Source organism: Styela clava, chromosome 11 (assembly GCF_964204865.1).
Source record: "Styela clava chromosome 11, kaStyClav1.hap1.2, whole genome shotgun sequence".
Taxonomy (NCBI): domain Eukaryota; kingdom Metazoa; phylum Chordata; class Ascidiacea; order Stolidobranchia; family Styelidae; genus Styela; species Styela clava.
The window spans coordinates 14,212,775-14,229,354 of record NC_135260.1 but is presented as its reverse complement, the minus strand read 5'-3'; the positions used below and the strand labels follow the sequence as shown (position 1 = coordinate 14,229,354).

The 16,580-nt window shown below is 33.5% G+C and overlaps 2 protein-coding genes across 3 annotated transcripts; one reads left to right on the top strand and one right to left on the bottom strand.

Moving 5' to 3' along the window:
* Nucleotides 1–8,949: 8,949 nt before the first annotated feature.
* LOC120347487 (uncharacterized) lies at nt 8,950–10,892 on the top strand. Its single transcript, XM_039417491.2, has 3 exons — nt 8,950–9,274; nt 9,758–9,818; nt 10,124–10,892. The coding sequence occupies exons 1-3, from the start codon at nt 9,218–9,220 to the stop codon at nt 10,399–10,401; spliced, it is 396 nt and encodes a 131-aa protein (XP_039273425.1). The 5' UTR covers nt 8,950–9,217; the 3' UTR covers nt 10,402–10,892.
* A 3,275-nt stretch (nt 10,893–14,167) lies between these two features.
* On the bottom strand, nt 14,168–16,578 carry LOC120347485 (GDP-D-glucose phosphorylase 1-like). Of its 2 annotated transcripts, none has more exons than XM_039417488.2 (4): nt 16,422–16,578; nt 15,543–15,935; nt 15,082–15,287; nt 14,168–14,594 (listed from the first exon to the last, which is right to left on the bottom strand). In XM_039417488.2, the coding sequence occupies exons 1-4, from the start codon at nt 16,555–16,557 to the stop codon at nt 14,250–14,252; spliced, it is 1,080 nt and encodes a 359-aa protein (XP_039273422.2). In that variant the 5' UTR covers nt 16,558–16,578; the 3' UTR covers nt 14,168–14,249. The 2 variants fall into 2 exon arrangements, with proteins under 2 accessions (XP_039273422.2, XP_039273423.2); XM_039417489.2 differs by having other exon boundaries at nt 15,543–15,882; nt 16,422–16,560.
* Nucleotides 16,579–16,580: the final 2 nt, after the last annotated feature.

Genomic DNA, 16,580 nt, shown 5'->3' with positions numbered 1-16,580 from the left:
TTTTAATATAAACAGTCAATTCGTGTACTACAAATTCTCACGCAACACCTCCCATCACAGCACGTGAATAATTGGAGCACAAAAAAGATTTTATTGCCTTTTTTTCTTAACTTGGAGTAAAATCAGTGCAATTATATAGCGTGATTTAAATCGGTATGGTCGCTTCATCATTAAATTAAGCTGGATTATAAGTCGTTGTGATCTATTACAGGTGTCTAGTATTGCTCAAAATTTTTATTGAACTTTATTCTTGCGGGTACGGAACATTGTGTGCAGTTCATATAACCGCTATAAAATCAATCAAAGTTGGCAGTATAAGCTTTTATCTATACAATGTTTTTGTGACTTGGTGGAGCAAATGAACCAAAATTGTACACAGTTCTGAACAGTTATAAAAATATTCCAGATCGTAGAATAGTGAGTTGTACTTTAGTTTTATTGCCAATGATTTGTTTATGTGTGTTATCAAATCGACACAAATATCACTGGGCAATAAGCGAACGAATATCGTTCACGCCTCGCACGAATTTTACAGACAGTCGGATGACATGAATGATTTCCTCATTTTCCGTACTATAGAAACTTGGCGATGTTCGTCAAGTATTTCTCTTTTCATTTGAAAGACAGGAAATTTCAAACCGAGAATTTTTCTCATACAGACGGTTGATCGCCCTATTATTAGTAGGTTTGTGAACAGTTTAGTAAAGATAATGAAATCGACCGTACCCAAACATACTGCTAAATTTAACAGGAGTTTATACCTCGTTATAGCTCGGGTAGAAGTTTATAAATATTGAACGTATTCACAAATATTTTGAAAAGCGCCGATCAAATTATTTTAGAATCGCAGTTTGAAGATCACGAGGGATGGTCATGCTCATTTCATTGTTTTTCTCAATTTAGCCTGTAAAGCTGGATTTTGAAGTTTTTTTTTAACATAGAAAAGTTTTTTATTCTTGAGTGGTTTCTCGAAAGGAGCCATGTTCGGGCTGAATGTATGATATGATAGTATCATACAAAACTAAGAGATATTGTTGCTTAGTAGCAGACCTAATATCATTCTTTTATAGGGCTCAAAGCAAGGTTAAAAGTCAACGTGTAATAAGTGAAAATAGCAGCTGTAACAAGGTCGCACGCAATTTCACGAACTTAATACAATAAAGTATAAGTTTGTCGGTATATGGAGATAATATCCTGTAAAGGTGCATAAAAAAATTTATGCAAATTTGAAAATGATTGCAGCAAAAATTATGAATTCAATTAAGTTGGATTAATTCGACATCCCTTCAAATCTTGTATGCCTCTCGAAGCAATAAAATAGAACAATGAAAAACAAAATTAGGCTGCGCTGAGGTTACAGGATGCCAACTCGATCGATGTTAAAGCAATTTTATTTCTCGATAAACACGACAATGTGACCAAAGGGTCGTAAATATCCGTCTTTTCGCCTTCAACAAATATATGAATTGTTGGCTCAGCTTCAGTTTAATTTGCACTCCCATAAGGTTCGGTATTTCCTAGACGATAGTTTGTGACTCTGTGACGCAGATGGCTTTATTTAATAAAGGAATGTTATGTCTCGATTTTACGAAAGAAATATAATTATACGATACCAATGAGAAATTGACATTTAAATTTAATTATATGGAAAGAAAATTGAGGGAAAACATTGATATGTGCACACGTTAAAAGGCTTTTATATTGTGTTTTAGAATAGCAGTAATTTGTAATCAGTTTGACAACTAATATCAATTTTTGTACTTGATGAGAACAATAATGTTCTCTGATAGTCAAAATTTACTATCTATTGAAATCTGTTTCGTCTTCTTGATAATTAGTGGTTTACTTGTGGCGTGCGGATTTTAAAAACCATAATAGCGTAGCAAGGTTCGTTGGCACAGCTATGTTTCGTTAGATATTAGTATATAATGGGTGAAGTTTCGCTACTGTCAGGTTAAATAAGTTATAAATTATACTTTGCTCACGAAGTTGTTGTTAATTTGTCACATTATCTCGGATCCGGTGTTGAAAATAGAGATCACTAAAAGTATTGGACTTCCGGTTTTGCTATAATTTCATATTTCTGAATGCGTAACGTTCATCAAATTTATTATACACGGTACGAGTGAGTAGGGAGTACCTTTAAACCTATTAAGAGGAAGGATAATATCGACAAATATATTGTTCCAAAAGCATAAAATCATTTTAAGCAAATACTTGAAACGCACCCAATATCTTCCCTCGTCATTATTATCTGAAGTCTAACGTAAGATGGATATATCATCAGTTTCGTAATCAATGAAAGATTGTACCTATTCTATCTAATTAATCGTTAAATTCAAATTCTAAATAATGTAATATTATATACGAATCAAGTCAGCACGCACGGACGCAATCTTGCTTTTAATCGTAATAATTTATGGGAAAAGCAGAAGAAATATCATAACCGTTTATCTATCAGTACTGCATTATTGTAAATATCTGCCGTACTTCCTTAAATTAGGGTTGCTCAATCCATTGTTATAACTGAATTCGAATTGTTTATCAAAGTTCGATACCGAAAAAATTAATGTTACATTATTACGACTATTAACGGTATTCGATTTTATTGTGAGTTCCACAATTGTATTCCAATGGTCATACAGGCGTTTGTACATAGGAATACTCACAGCGTGAACATTATAATACGACAGGTTCTGTTATCAAATGTTCAAACTTGATGTTTGGATTGTTGGTAAAATAATGGTATGGCTATAGGCTACTAAAATATGTTATTCTCGTCGCTAGCTAGTTAGCTAAACGAATTGACGACTATGAAATTCTTCGTAATTTTATTACGTGGTGGTTTCGCTCGTTCTACGGTTACATATTATTACAAAATATGAGCGTTTTTTATTTTAAATTTGGTATAAACGAAATTTCGTTCCATGGTATATAGTATTCTATCGGGCAGCCGAGCCAATGACGAAAATACAAATATATTCACTTCCTGAGTTCCAAGGACTCAACCAGTCATACAACAAACAATAATATCGATCATATTTATATCAAAATAAGAATGCTGAGTGACGTAGGCAATAAAATGAGATCGTCAAATTATTATCGATGGGTTTCTAATAAGGTATATTATCAATATTGTGCTGTGATGATATATTAGTATCTGAGAAATTATAAGTTGATGAGGTAAAGCGTCTGATATGAGAAGTAATATCACCAATTAATCTTGGCGAGTTGATTAAATTTATGATTTTAAAATAAATTTCAATCGAAACTGGATATTAAGGTTTTATATTCTTTGAAGAGAGTTTGAGGATATTGTAAAATGGTTTTATATTTATATCGAGAGCATCTTAAAGTATGAGCCGGGTCAAACAAGAGGATATACCAAACTAACAACGCCAACAAGACGTGATAAATTAGATAGGCTGTGTCGAAAGCTGAAATTCTGTATAATCGAAGCTGATTTTTTTGAAGTGCAAATGTTTAACATCTCGGAGAAAGGGTAAAATCAAAATAGCATGCGTACGGCATTACGCACCACAGTTCAAAGTTTAACGGGACTTGTAATCTTCGAACTACGTATTTCATTGGGTATTTGGTCTCATTCGTCAGAGTTCTCAGGATACTTTTAGTTCTGCGGAATAGTGACGTATTCAAAATTATGAATTGTGGTTATCCGGCGCCGGTTGTTGTTTAACATTATATAGAGAATCACTGTTTAGAGGTATTTACTTTTATCTGGCACAACTTGTGGTTTGTACTTACAGGCTGTAAATTGAAGTATGATTTCAAATATGCTTTGACCTGATAAGTATTTCTTTTAGGGCAGCATTACAGTTACAGTAAAAGGCCAGATAGTGATAAAGAGTTTTCGGAATTACACGACGGTCGAGTATGTATGACTGAATATGTCCGCACTTGATAATGTATTAACTCATATATAGGGCGTCCAAAAGATAGGGTAGCAGTTATTGAATTAATTAATTATTAATAACTTTTACCCTACTTTTGTTCCACCCTGATGTGTATTTGATTGGCGAGTAAAATATAACCTTTTTTGGAGGAATTTCAAATACAAATTATACAAAGTTCGCTTAGCTTCAACGGAATTAATTTTAAAGACATATTTTTCAACCGAGAAATTAATTTTAATTTAGACCCTCATTTATTAAATTTCGCAGTAAAATGCCGGGTTTATCAAATATGGATGCACATAAATTGCGCCCTAATGCTGCTTTCTCTAACGCAGCATTATTTGGCATATAAGGTCGAAAATTAAGTGTATTCAAACACTATAAAAATCTAATCATCCGTGTAACAAGTGTTTTTTACTCAAATTTACTCAAAGGCGTCGCAACCTTTTGTACTGAAATATATCGAGTTTCGAGATTTCAATTTTGCCACAAAACGCAAAACTAAATGCGGACAATAAATATACTAGTTGGATATTTTCCCAAGCAAAGTCAAAACACGTTTGTCAAATTTTGCTGTAATTGACACGTGTGTCATATAGAGAGTTGAGCGTTATTGCATATTCAATATTTTAAAGGGTTGTCTCAGATAAAATCGGAACTCGGAAGAATCGCGACATTTATGTCGTGCTGTACAAGCCTTCATGATTGGTGATATTACTGAAAATCAGCACCTCGGAATAGGATATCAATACACAAAAAAAATTGTACAATGTTTCAAAACGGTGTTGTTTGCGTTCCTTCAGCGAATGCGATTTTTGTGTAGCCTTGAAAGCATATTTCGCAATTTCCTTTTTGTATGAAACTCAAGAAACGCAAATATATTTGTTGCTATTTACATACTACAATGAAGTAAACATTGAAATGTTAGGTTGATATTAATGAGCAAAATAAAAAAAAAAACACCACGGTTAAGCCTTTTATCCCACGCGGGAGGTCCATGCTTTCCAATTTTCACAAAAACAACCTTTTGTTATTAGCTTGTTGCGTTACGTGCGCCTGATTTGATTGAAATAAACTTTAATCACCAGTAATCGCGTTTTATAATATGTTAGCTGAATTGACACAGCCGAGCGATAAAAAATTGCCAAGCAATTGTTTGGATCTGTTAATGGGTCACAAATCAAACGCAAATTTATTTGAGGCGTATAGTCAACGGCAGTAAGAATTAAAAAAAACATTCATTATTGAATAATTACAGAAATATTTTTTGCATAGTATTTTTATTTTTCAGGTTTTTCTTTGTATCCAAATCCTGTAGGAAAATGATTTGATGGAATTTATTTACGCGTCAGTATTTAGTTACCTTTAGTAATATTCCGGCTTGCTCAGTCCTATATTTGTGAGAGAATTTGTAGTGTCGATGCAGATACGGACTTTTAATATAGTATTATGTTAAATTTGATTCAGAACTGTTATAATATTTAAATTAGAATGTTCATTTTAGGCAAAGGTGCGATAATTTATGTAGATATTTCGGTTGTTGTAAAACGCTGATGTGTATGATATGATGATTTGATATATACGTATGCTAAACATTCTAATATTTAAATGAAAATACCATTCATGAAACCTTATATATACCTAACCTGAATAGAATAAACAGTGAATACTCTTTGAATTTTGCCTTACGCTAGTATGGCAAGTATAAAATATGATATATACATTACTCGCCACTGTAAAAGTAAAATGTTACTGTATGACATGCCGCAAAACATATAAAAATATCTTTATCCCTGTGCCTTCCGTTTATCTTGCGTTGAAAAGTTGAGCTGACTTGATTTGTTTGAGCCAAGTGTATGTGTCGCACTAAAATGCACAATTTTATTTTTTGTCTGTATTTGACCAAGTTTTATTTACCGGATATGAAATATAATCCTTATCTGAGTGTAAACTTAGGATTGGATACGAGTGAGATATACTTCAATATTGTACAGAGCAAACAAACATACGGAATATTAGCAAAAATGACTGTGAAAAGATATTATGTGTACATATTTTCGAGAGCAATATCTGTTTAGTAATTTTCAAAATGTAGCAAAATATGACGGTAATTTAATTCCTTCACATTCAAAGATACGAATGACAGAACACTAATTGTGACTCACTAGCCTAATGAAAATGTATTTGTCGCTAGACGTCTCTTTTTGGGGTTTTATTCATTTCAAAAATTTATGTGGGCTCTATGGGATTCATTTATTTGTGTGCATCATCGCCATCAAAATTAAAATTGCGCACCTTGTAGCGGGTTTCCAAGCATTTATAGCGCAATGTTGATGAGATTATCTAGAAATGCAATTGTATCGAGATATCCCATAGTAGGCAGTAGACACATGTTGCACTTGCAAATAGCACTGGCGAACGAATACCCGTCCTAAACCACGAATGGTTTATTATGATGTAACAATGAAGCAAAATAGTAATGGTAAATAAACTTTGTTAGAAATAGCGTGTTACTAGCCCACTAACGAGACATGTACTTAGATTCTTCGACCCAGTTCGCAGTCGATTTAGGATGCTACACGCTAGCTAGATGTTTTGGAATCAGGCCTACACATGTTTATAAAAATCAATTCACTTTTATAGTGATCCATCACACACCGTCAAATTTGACAATCGCTAATCAATTGATTAGTTGTATTTCAATGATGATAATATGTCGCTTGATACAGCGTCGCTCGATTACTGATCCTGTTCCTTATGACTCCCTCTGGAAATAAAATTATGTAGAAACAAGCGGATAATTTTAACAATGTTCAATTTTATTCACCTATTCTGCTGTATTTATTTATCATTCTGAACTTGCTATTACATAAATTGATGAACGTTCCGGGGTGTAATTCGAAACCGGTTAGCGCTCGCATTGTCGGCTCGGAGATCGGACCAGAGAACGTTTCGGTACGCCTGAAGTATGCGCATCAAGTTGTCGCATAACCTGAACCCTAACCTGGTACACAACCTAAGTTCAGGTTGTGCGCCATCTTGGTACGCATACTTCAGGAGTTTCAATGTTTTGTTGTGATTTCAAGTTCAAATAATTGGAGCCACCGAAATTCGTAATAAACACAAAATAAAACGTTGTGAGAGATGCAATTAAATTTTATCAAGTACAATATACGTATTATTTATTTAGTTAATTATTGGTTGAGTTTTCCAGCAAATGTGTTAAACAAAATTGAATTTAGGAGTCTATCAAAATTTGCGTTGGTGTAAATTGCTGCGTAAGACTATACGAAACAAGTATGAGTTCCACTTTACATGCATTGCTGTATAACTCAGAGTATGCTACCGAATATAAATTGGTTTTCCTCAAACCCAGTATACCAAATTAGTCAGTTCCGAAAGGGTTGAAACCGTGTTTCTCCGAAAAAAAAGACCTAGCCTGAATTCTAAGAATGATTTTAATATAAGCACTCCTCTTAATAAGACCTAGTCAATAACGCGAAATTTTTTTTGACCTAGGCGATAGAAAGAAATTTCTCCTACACGTTTTAAATAATTGATAATCTATGTTTTGCAGTTATTTTGAATAAAAAAGTGTTATTTGAAAGTAAATGGATATCGGTTTGCATATTTTGTATATTTTAAAATCTCATAATTCTCTACTTTGTAATTTTGTTTTTGATGAACAAAAATATAAGACATTCCCGAAAAGAAGCCCTAGTGGTATTTTTCAAGACCAAGTTTTATTTTCGGGGAAACAAGGTAATACAAAAGAGAGTATCAAGTTCATCCCCAAGCTCCTTTAAAATTCCTAGATAATCAGAATCATCCAGGTGTTGTCCAAGCCAAAAGGCGCATAACCGGTGGGAGTGATAGGTGTTCAATTCAAGGGGAATATCTCGGTGTATAGTAGAGCAATATGGCGACGCTTCAGTTGAAAGAGCAAGTGATATAATATAAAATTTGTTCTTTCAATCGACACTCAGTCCAAAAACAATGCGGACTTGTTCGTTGTTGCAAAGACCAGGGTTGCCATACTGCAGATACATAATTTGGGGGACAAGGGGATACAAAAAAACAAGTGGAATAAAGGTAGTAACGTTCTAAAGAGACAACAATCTACTTATAGATATATGCAGTTGGGGATATTTTCGTCCCAACAACTTATCAGATATTGTTGATAATATTGGACGACTGTTATTATTTAAATAAGCAGTTTATTTTTTGTCGATTCGATATAGTCAACCTTCCAAAATGTGATAGTTGACATTAAACTGATCGAATTTGTTTAGCTTTTACTGCCATTATTATGTCTTTTCAGTAACGTTCAATTTAAATAAATTATATATTTCGACTTTATTCCATATTCCAAGACCCCAAGTCCGAAGTAGATATTGTTGATAATATTGGACGACTGTTATTATTTAAATAAGCAGTTTATTTTTTGTCGATTCGATATAGTCAACCTTCCAAAATGTGATAGTTGACATTAAACTGATCGAATTTGTTTAGCTTTTACTGCCATTATTATGTCTTTTCAGTAACGTTCAATTTAAATAAATTATATATTTCGACTTTATTCCATATTCCAAGACCCCAAGTCCGAAGTTGTTTTTCAAATCCTATTAGTGTCGTTTTTGCAACGTTTATACGTGCTCGGGCAGAATGCTAGTGCTTTAACAATATTATATTTTTAAAGATACTCTAGTCAATAAGTTTTCTTTTATTGTTCTAACAAGGTTTAAGCATTTCATGTTCCCGCGGCGTAAAATAATTCGGCCCGCGAAGCTTCACTGAATTATAGTAAAAAAACAGCTGATTTGACGATAGACGGCAGAATCTATTGTGAGACACGTGTAGACTAAATTATATTATAACCAAACAAGTATATAATCCACAATTACTTGTTTAATGAGCCTATAATTTAATTATAATTAGGTAAATGGCAACAAAACGCAGAAAAGTTGATGGCGCAGAAAAATATTCAAATGGGATTTTTTGAGATGCAATGCAATTAGGAAATAAACCCATATTTTATTTGAGAGATGAATCACTGCTTGATTTTTTATTATAAGAAGGATCATCTGTTCAGTTTCCAACTTACTAAAAATATGTGCGGCCCGCCAATGACTTGCAACCCTTAATTTTGGCCCACAAGCGACAAAAGGTTGCCGACCCCTGCTCTAGACTAGAGTTACATATTTGCTAAAAATTAATTTGATAACCGACTTTGAACTTTCTTATAGCAATCTGCGTAAAAATTTGATACTCAGACTAGTCAATTAACTTGAAGCAAATAAAAAATGAGGACAATTGAACACCCGACTCTTGTGATGCTGATCCTACTTTCGTCCACAGAAGTAAGTACTTTTCTATGGTCTAAAAAATTTATGTACGTTACAATTTACTCGATAATTCACTGATATTACAAATGATACATTTTAATCATATCCTCTCAAATAAAGTCATCTCTGCTACAAAACTCCGACTTTATCACTTATTTTTTCAGTACATTTTGATAAGTTCATTGATGTTGTGTATTCGAGATTACCTTGATGACCAATCTAATCACATTAAGTAGCTCTTATTTGCTTCCAATGAAGCACATTCCAAATCTAGGCTAGACTGTGTTTGCGTTTTTTTTCTTCAGATATATATTCAGAATTTCCTCCACAGAATACGCTAGTAACAGCGCGGTAAAAATAAATAGGCGACTAGATTTGCATCTAAATATGAAGCGTAATAAAATATACCATTTAGGCCTGGTAAGTTTCAGATTTACAAAAATTCAACATAACCTTTTCCATTTCTTCTATTCCTGCATTGAGATTTTTTAATTTCAGGCACGATATTTGGGACCAAGAGATCCAATGGAAAGCGACAGTTTCCGAAATCAAGGTGAAGGTAGGTCATGTTTGAATTGAATGGCTACAGGAAACATGGCTCATGATACAGTAATATTTTTAAAACAATTCTTATTTTGATTGAATAATTGCGCAAAAAGTAAAACCCCATATATATACGTAGGTAAGTTGAAATAACCAGGGGTAAATTTAAGGTAGTGCAAACTGCAAAGTGATACTATGCAGGTCTATAGTACGAGCAGACGACAGTATCGTTTGTTTGTAAATTCGCCAAAAAAATCTTGCACTAGCGCAAACTTGACTGATTTTCAAATTTATAATAATTCAAATTACTTTTCTTTGCAGATTCCATTTCGATATGGATATTATTCGTAGCTGCATTCGTGTTTGTCGTTATTTTATCAGTGTTTCTAATTTTATTGACTTTGTACCTGACTCGCAAGAACTGTTGTTGTGAACCAGATTTATCAAAACTAGAGTTTCCAGAACGAGGATTAACACAAGATCATAGCACAGAAAGCTTTGCGTTTCGGAGTTCCATACGCACATCACGAGCGGAAAGAATATTTCATGAAGATTACTGCGACGACTCTGAGATAGTTAATCTGCACACTGTTACATAAAATATATTAATAGCAAAAACTTGAAACTCGGAAGGTGATTATCAACCATGGATGTAAGCAACTCCAATTTCGACCAGGGCAATAAATCTTCCAATAATAAAGATTACAATGTTCATTATACGACGAACTTCCACTGGAGCAGTGACGAAAAGAAACAAATTAAATTTTTAAAGTAAATGATGCTGCTGAAGCGTCAAGAGAGACGGGTAGTAGGGAAAATGTGCACCAAAATGGATGTCTATATATTTAAGAACGATTTCATCAATAAGCAGAAACCTTGATGAACACGTGGCATGTAACGCACAACTAATTGCTTTTATGACTAATAGTAGCTCACGAGATAGATCCAAGTATAATTTGTACAATGAACGGTATTTACCATTTTACCAACCATTTTACCAACACGTGGACTGTGAATCTGCCATGATGCAAGTCTATGGATTCTTTTTGAATATATTTTAAGTTAATAATTTCAGTATTACACTATAGTGATTAGTTACCACTACACATAGATTGTTTGTAGATTGGTCTGGTTTATGTATTATAACCCCAGCATTGACTGACAATAGTTTTGTCTTGCGTTCGTTAACTCGAACTGTCTATCTGTCGATAGCCTTCGGCTGTAGTAAGGAGACGTTTGAAAACACCTTATGAGTTTATTGCAATTCCGACAATATATACAGAAATACAATGTACACACAATTTGATCAAATCTAGTCTGATTAACACAAAACACATTGCTGAATATATAGCTTTCTACCAAGCAATTAAAATAGAATAAAGAAACAGATTTTTACATTAACGATTAAAGAATCACGCGTCATTCCGGTTTCTGGTTAGCTTTCGGTTCACTATAATCAAACATTATTAAAAGTGTTTTCTTGAAGTTCATTACTAGCAATTAACTTGTTATTGCCAAGTCACCGCGTTCCTGGTCACGTACTTACTCCAATTATGAGATGTAAAAAATTGTTCTCAAGTGGATAATTTGGTTTTAACAAGATATTTCGAATTTACGTTATTGGAATATTACTGGAAATAAATTTTATTTTTACATGGGATGGCACCGAAATGCTATTAAATCTTGAAATTGGATTTTGAGAAATTGATAATTGCTATAACGGGAATAATTAATTTTCGTTTTCATGAGTTTCTCACGAATTGGGCCAATTTGGTGTAGTTTTGTAGTTACATAACAACTAATTGGCTACATAACTCCCCCGCAGGAGTTCGGAGAATTCTAAGGATGCAATTTGGGCTGAGAAGGCGGAAATGACGTGCTGTTTTCATGAAATTCAACTAAAAATAAAAAATAAATTTTAAGCTGTATAAAGATAGATTAAATATAGTTATTCCTGAGATAGTTATACATGAGGTATATTATTGTTATAGGTATTGATGTAAATGCACAAAGTATTTAATTCTTCGTAAAACACATGTTAGAAAGAAATCATGTTAAAGTATAATATATATGTACAATATGAGCATTGCTATTCGACTAGTCTGCCAGACTAGGGTATAAGTTCGAATTTAATCTATTATTGGGATTTGGTCTGGATTGATAGATTTGACCCCCCTGATCTTGTCTATTGTTTTGCACAAGAGGTTGAGGTGGTTCAACAGGGTTCACTTGTTCCCTGCGAGCAGCCAAGTATTGCCGAAGCCGTTGTATTCTAGGAAGTCCTTCATCTCTCAGTTTTGGGCAAAGTTTCTTGATAAAACAAACGGTCCAAATAGTGGCCCAAATGAGAGATAAATGGAATAAGATTTATATTCTGTGTGTTGTGGAAATTTACGAATAAAAACATATAGAGATTTTTAACGCATCTTCATTCACGTGGGCGTTGAAGCTGAAGGGTGAACGGGTAACTTGCAAGTCAGAGACAATTTACGATATAGCAATATACGGTAACATCACATTCATCTAACAACCATATATGCTATAGGTGTACAGAACGTGTTATATTGATGAAATATATATTTTCAATTTATTAGAGGGTGCCAAATCTTTAAACTTCCAGTTAGTAAGATGGGGAGATAATATAGCAACTAACCCCCAAATGTACCCCATTTCATGTTAAAAATATGAAAACAAAGTTAATTTTTCCCAAAATTCGAACAAAGACTTTCGTAGGAATCAAATTACACCAGGTTTAAGAACATAACAGGTTCCATCCAGTCATTATCAAATTAAAATCTATATTCTCAAGACCTTTGGCACTGATTGAAATAATTATATCTAAGTTCCCATCCGTACGATGTACCTAATTACCCTTGTTGAGATAATAGGAATTTCTGTTTATAACGTGAATCACGAGCTCACGTTTACAGTATTTAATTGGATTTATGATCAACGTATAAATACGACTCCGATATCTTTCGATAGGGAGAGAGAAGACGATGTAAACCATTCTAAGCTAGTCTGGATAAATGTCATAAGATTTATATTCTGTGTGTTGTGGAAATTTACGAATAAAAACATATAGAGATTTTTAACGCATCTTCATTCACGTGGGCGTTGAAGCTGAAGGGTGAACGGGTAACTTGCAAGTCAGAGACAATTTACGATATAGCAATATACGGTAACATCACATTCATTTACCAATAATACATGCTATAACACAACCAATCGTTTTATGTATTTTTATTCAAAATTTTTTTGATTGGTATTGAATATATATATATATATTATTTTCATTCATATATATATATATATAAATGCTTTTCCGTTTGCGTTATCTGTTTCATACGTTAAGCAAAACCGATGACGCAATCAGCACCTGAAACTACAGCAGGCAAGATTAGTACTATTGTCTCGTAAAAGTATACCCAACGAATATTGAGACCGGAAATATTGTTGATTTGGTGTCTTCATTACTATATTTACTTAGCATTTTTTCTAGACTTTTTCAAAATCTATAAATATATTTTTCGGGCTCGACAAACTCGTTAACGTGGATTAAATTATGACAATCCTGTTGTGCTATGTAAAAATCAACTAGCTAATACCCATTTTCAAAATACGCTGCACTAAGTAAATTCAGACATAGTACAGGTATTGTTTATCGTACTGGGAACGACGGAAGAGAAACGGTAAACAGCCGAACAAGTTAGCCGAAACGGCTATGAATACGTTAGATACTGTACAAAACAGCGACAAATTACCACAAAAGTTGCTCAGTAAACATTTGTTCTACATCGATTTTTAAATTTCACTGTTTCGAAGTCTTACACTGTTATTGTAAAGTTAATGTATTTGTCGCGCTAGTGCTTTTTGCATATCACTGCTCGGAAACTATTCGGGTTTTTATATGCGATTGTTGGGTGCTTCCTCATTTTAAACCAAGTTAAAAGTATTGCCCGATTTTGAATTAAAACACTGTTTTGTGTGCTTGTGTTATTTTTTTGTGAGTGGGCGCTTACTTTCATATACCTTTTTTCAACTTTGCATCTCTACAATTTATTGTCTGTCTACTTTTTTAATGTTCAAATATATGTCAGAGTACAGTTGCCGAAATGATTGACATATAACCATTAAATGAAAATGTCAGAGCTGCAAGTGGAAAATTTCTTGTTTCAAAATAGCACACGCAGACTAGAGCATGAAGTCTATCAATTATTTGGAAACAAGCCTGTATATGCCCTCTGCCAATCGACTTTTTCGTTGGAAATTTACGTAATCGTGATGTGTAAATTTCAGTAGTGATTGATGCCCACTTTCAGACCAGCCCAGCTAAACTACTGGCATCGTTACAGTCCGGGCGGGTGTGCGATTGATTGTTGATTGTAATTGATTAAAAAAAGAATTAAAACTGCAAAAATTTGCATTCAACATACTTTTCAATCATTTAGCCCGACAGTAAGATTTTGACATATTGGACAATATCATTAAAAACTTCTTCTTCTAACGCAGCTTCTTTCAGGCAATTTGAAACTTTAGTATCCGTTAAATCTTCGAACGATGCCTTAGCCTTTACAGGAAAATGTCCACCAACTTCTATACATGCTACATCAAACGGTTCAGCAGGTTGAAGATTTTTGCTTGATTTTCGGGGAAATACCAAGGCTCTGGTTGTCCATTTATCACTTTGAGTACCATCTTTCCGAAGCAATTTTCCTCGATTCAAAAGTATATTGTATGGTGTGGATATTTGATGAAGATAATCAGTAACTTTCACAACATCTTCTGCAATCTGTGCAAAAAGAATTTAGCATTACTTATGATTTTGCATGATATTATTTACCCCTCCACAAAATACACCATCTCCATCAGTCGATTACAAATAAAATATGATACTGTTCATGATCTTCCGTCGAGTTAAAACTTAATAATAATTTTCGTCAATTTTTAAAGTTGAAAAAATTGTAACATCTCATGGTCCTAACGTAACTGGACATTTGCTGGTATCGCAAGGCTGAACTAAATTTAGTTTAGTTTATTTTGCTAATAGAAATAAACAGATTCTCCACTCATCTTAGACAGCGAACGACAACTAAACAGATTGAAGCAAAATATAAACCAGAAATACCTTTTCCAGAACGATATGAAATAAGTAAAAATTATCATTCATATATTTTTGGTCATGATCAGATTGTGGTTCGAGACAAGAGTATTGCGCAAAGTTTGAATATAATAAATTGCTTGCACGCAATAGCAAATATATGAAATGATTGATCCACCTTTCGCCTGCCTTTGTCACCATCAGGAACAACAAAGACAAATGCAGGCAGAGGACTTGCTATATTGATTAGTGCACATGAACTTGATAAATGATATTCTGCAGGCAATATATCACCAAAAATTTCGTGATCGCAGTACATTCCATGGAAATGCAAATGATTGATTGAAGCCCATGCATGCAGACTGTTGAACCCAAGCCGAAAACCTGCGAAGTGCAAGAATTTTCATTAAATAATTTAATCTACCTATCTCAATACCAATTTGGTCAGTAAACACGTAAACTCTAACCCCACAAAAAGGAGCTTCGATAAAGATTCATGTACAAATATTTGGGAAAAAGCAATATCTGATTGGTGGAAAAATCAATTTTATTCAAATTCTCTAAACATTTGTCCATTATTCTCATAATTATTCATGAACTCGATATCTTCCATATGAGTAATAAACTGACAGTTCTCACCTGGCTGGGAGCTTAGCTGTAGAATATCGAAGGCAATTTGTAGTGATTTCACTGTTAGTTTTTGTGGGAGACAATCGCTCAAATTCGTTGCAATTAGAATATGACCATATTCAATTGGACTGATATTCAACAAAATCTCAGTTTTTTCTTTTGTTATGACCTTGTCATCAGATTTTAAGCAAACTTCCATTAAAATTTCTTGTATTGCTATTTTTGTGAAGTTGAATTGTTTTTCATCAAAATCATCATTCATAGATTCAAAACATTCTCTTTTCCTTCTGTTCACTGCTCGCTGTGGGTTCAGCTGAGCGACACAAGGGACAGGAAAGTCTTCATTTTGCTGTAAATTCAACTTCTTGTAAACAAGATCATCCAATGAGTAGCGAAACAAACCTACCCAAAAGTAGCTGAAATGAATTGACTCACATAATCCACAGTAATTTGAGTTGTATCTCATCTTTAGTAGTAAATGTAATTTTTCTAGAAAGGGCAATACCGGTATTACCTAGTTTCAAAGAAATATCCACAATGAAACATACTTTTAATATATTTATTCAAACACTGTTTTATCTTAGAAATGGTATAATTCTACCTTCTCATATCAGATAAAATATATGTTGCCGAGAGACAAAATTTGAAAAGAAAGATGAAATTGATAATGTAAAAGTAGCAATGGATAAAAAATAATTGGGTAGAAATAAATGCAAGGACTTAATGCTCCAGTTTAGTTGATCAAGGGCACAAGCCTGATTGTTTCCACAGGCATCCCATATACTTATGACAACTAGATCAAGATTTGGTAAATTTCTTTCCAGATTTTCTTGACTGGGACTTTCTCCTATTAAACCAGAAAATTCAGAACTACTTTTAATCACTTACCATCCTTTACTGCCTTATCCCATGCATTTCGGAGTTGCTTGTCAAATGCAGACAAACATTTCCCACATTCTTCCCATTCAACTGGTTTTTCAATCAAATCATCAACAGAATATGTGAAAAGTTTTCCCTTTTCCATTTGTGATGAACATTAGAAAAATA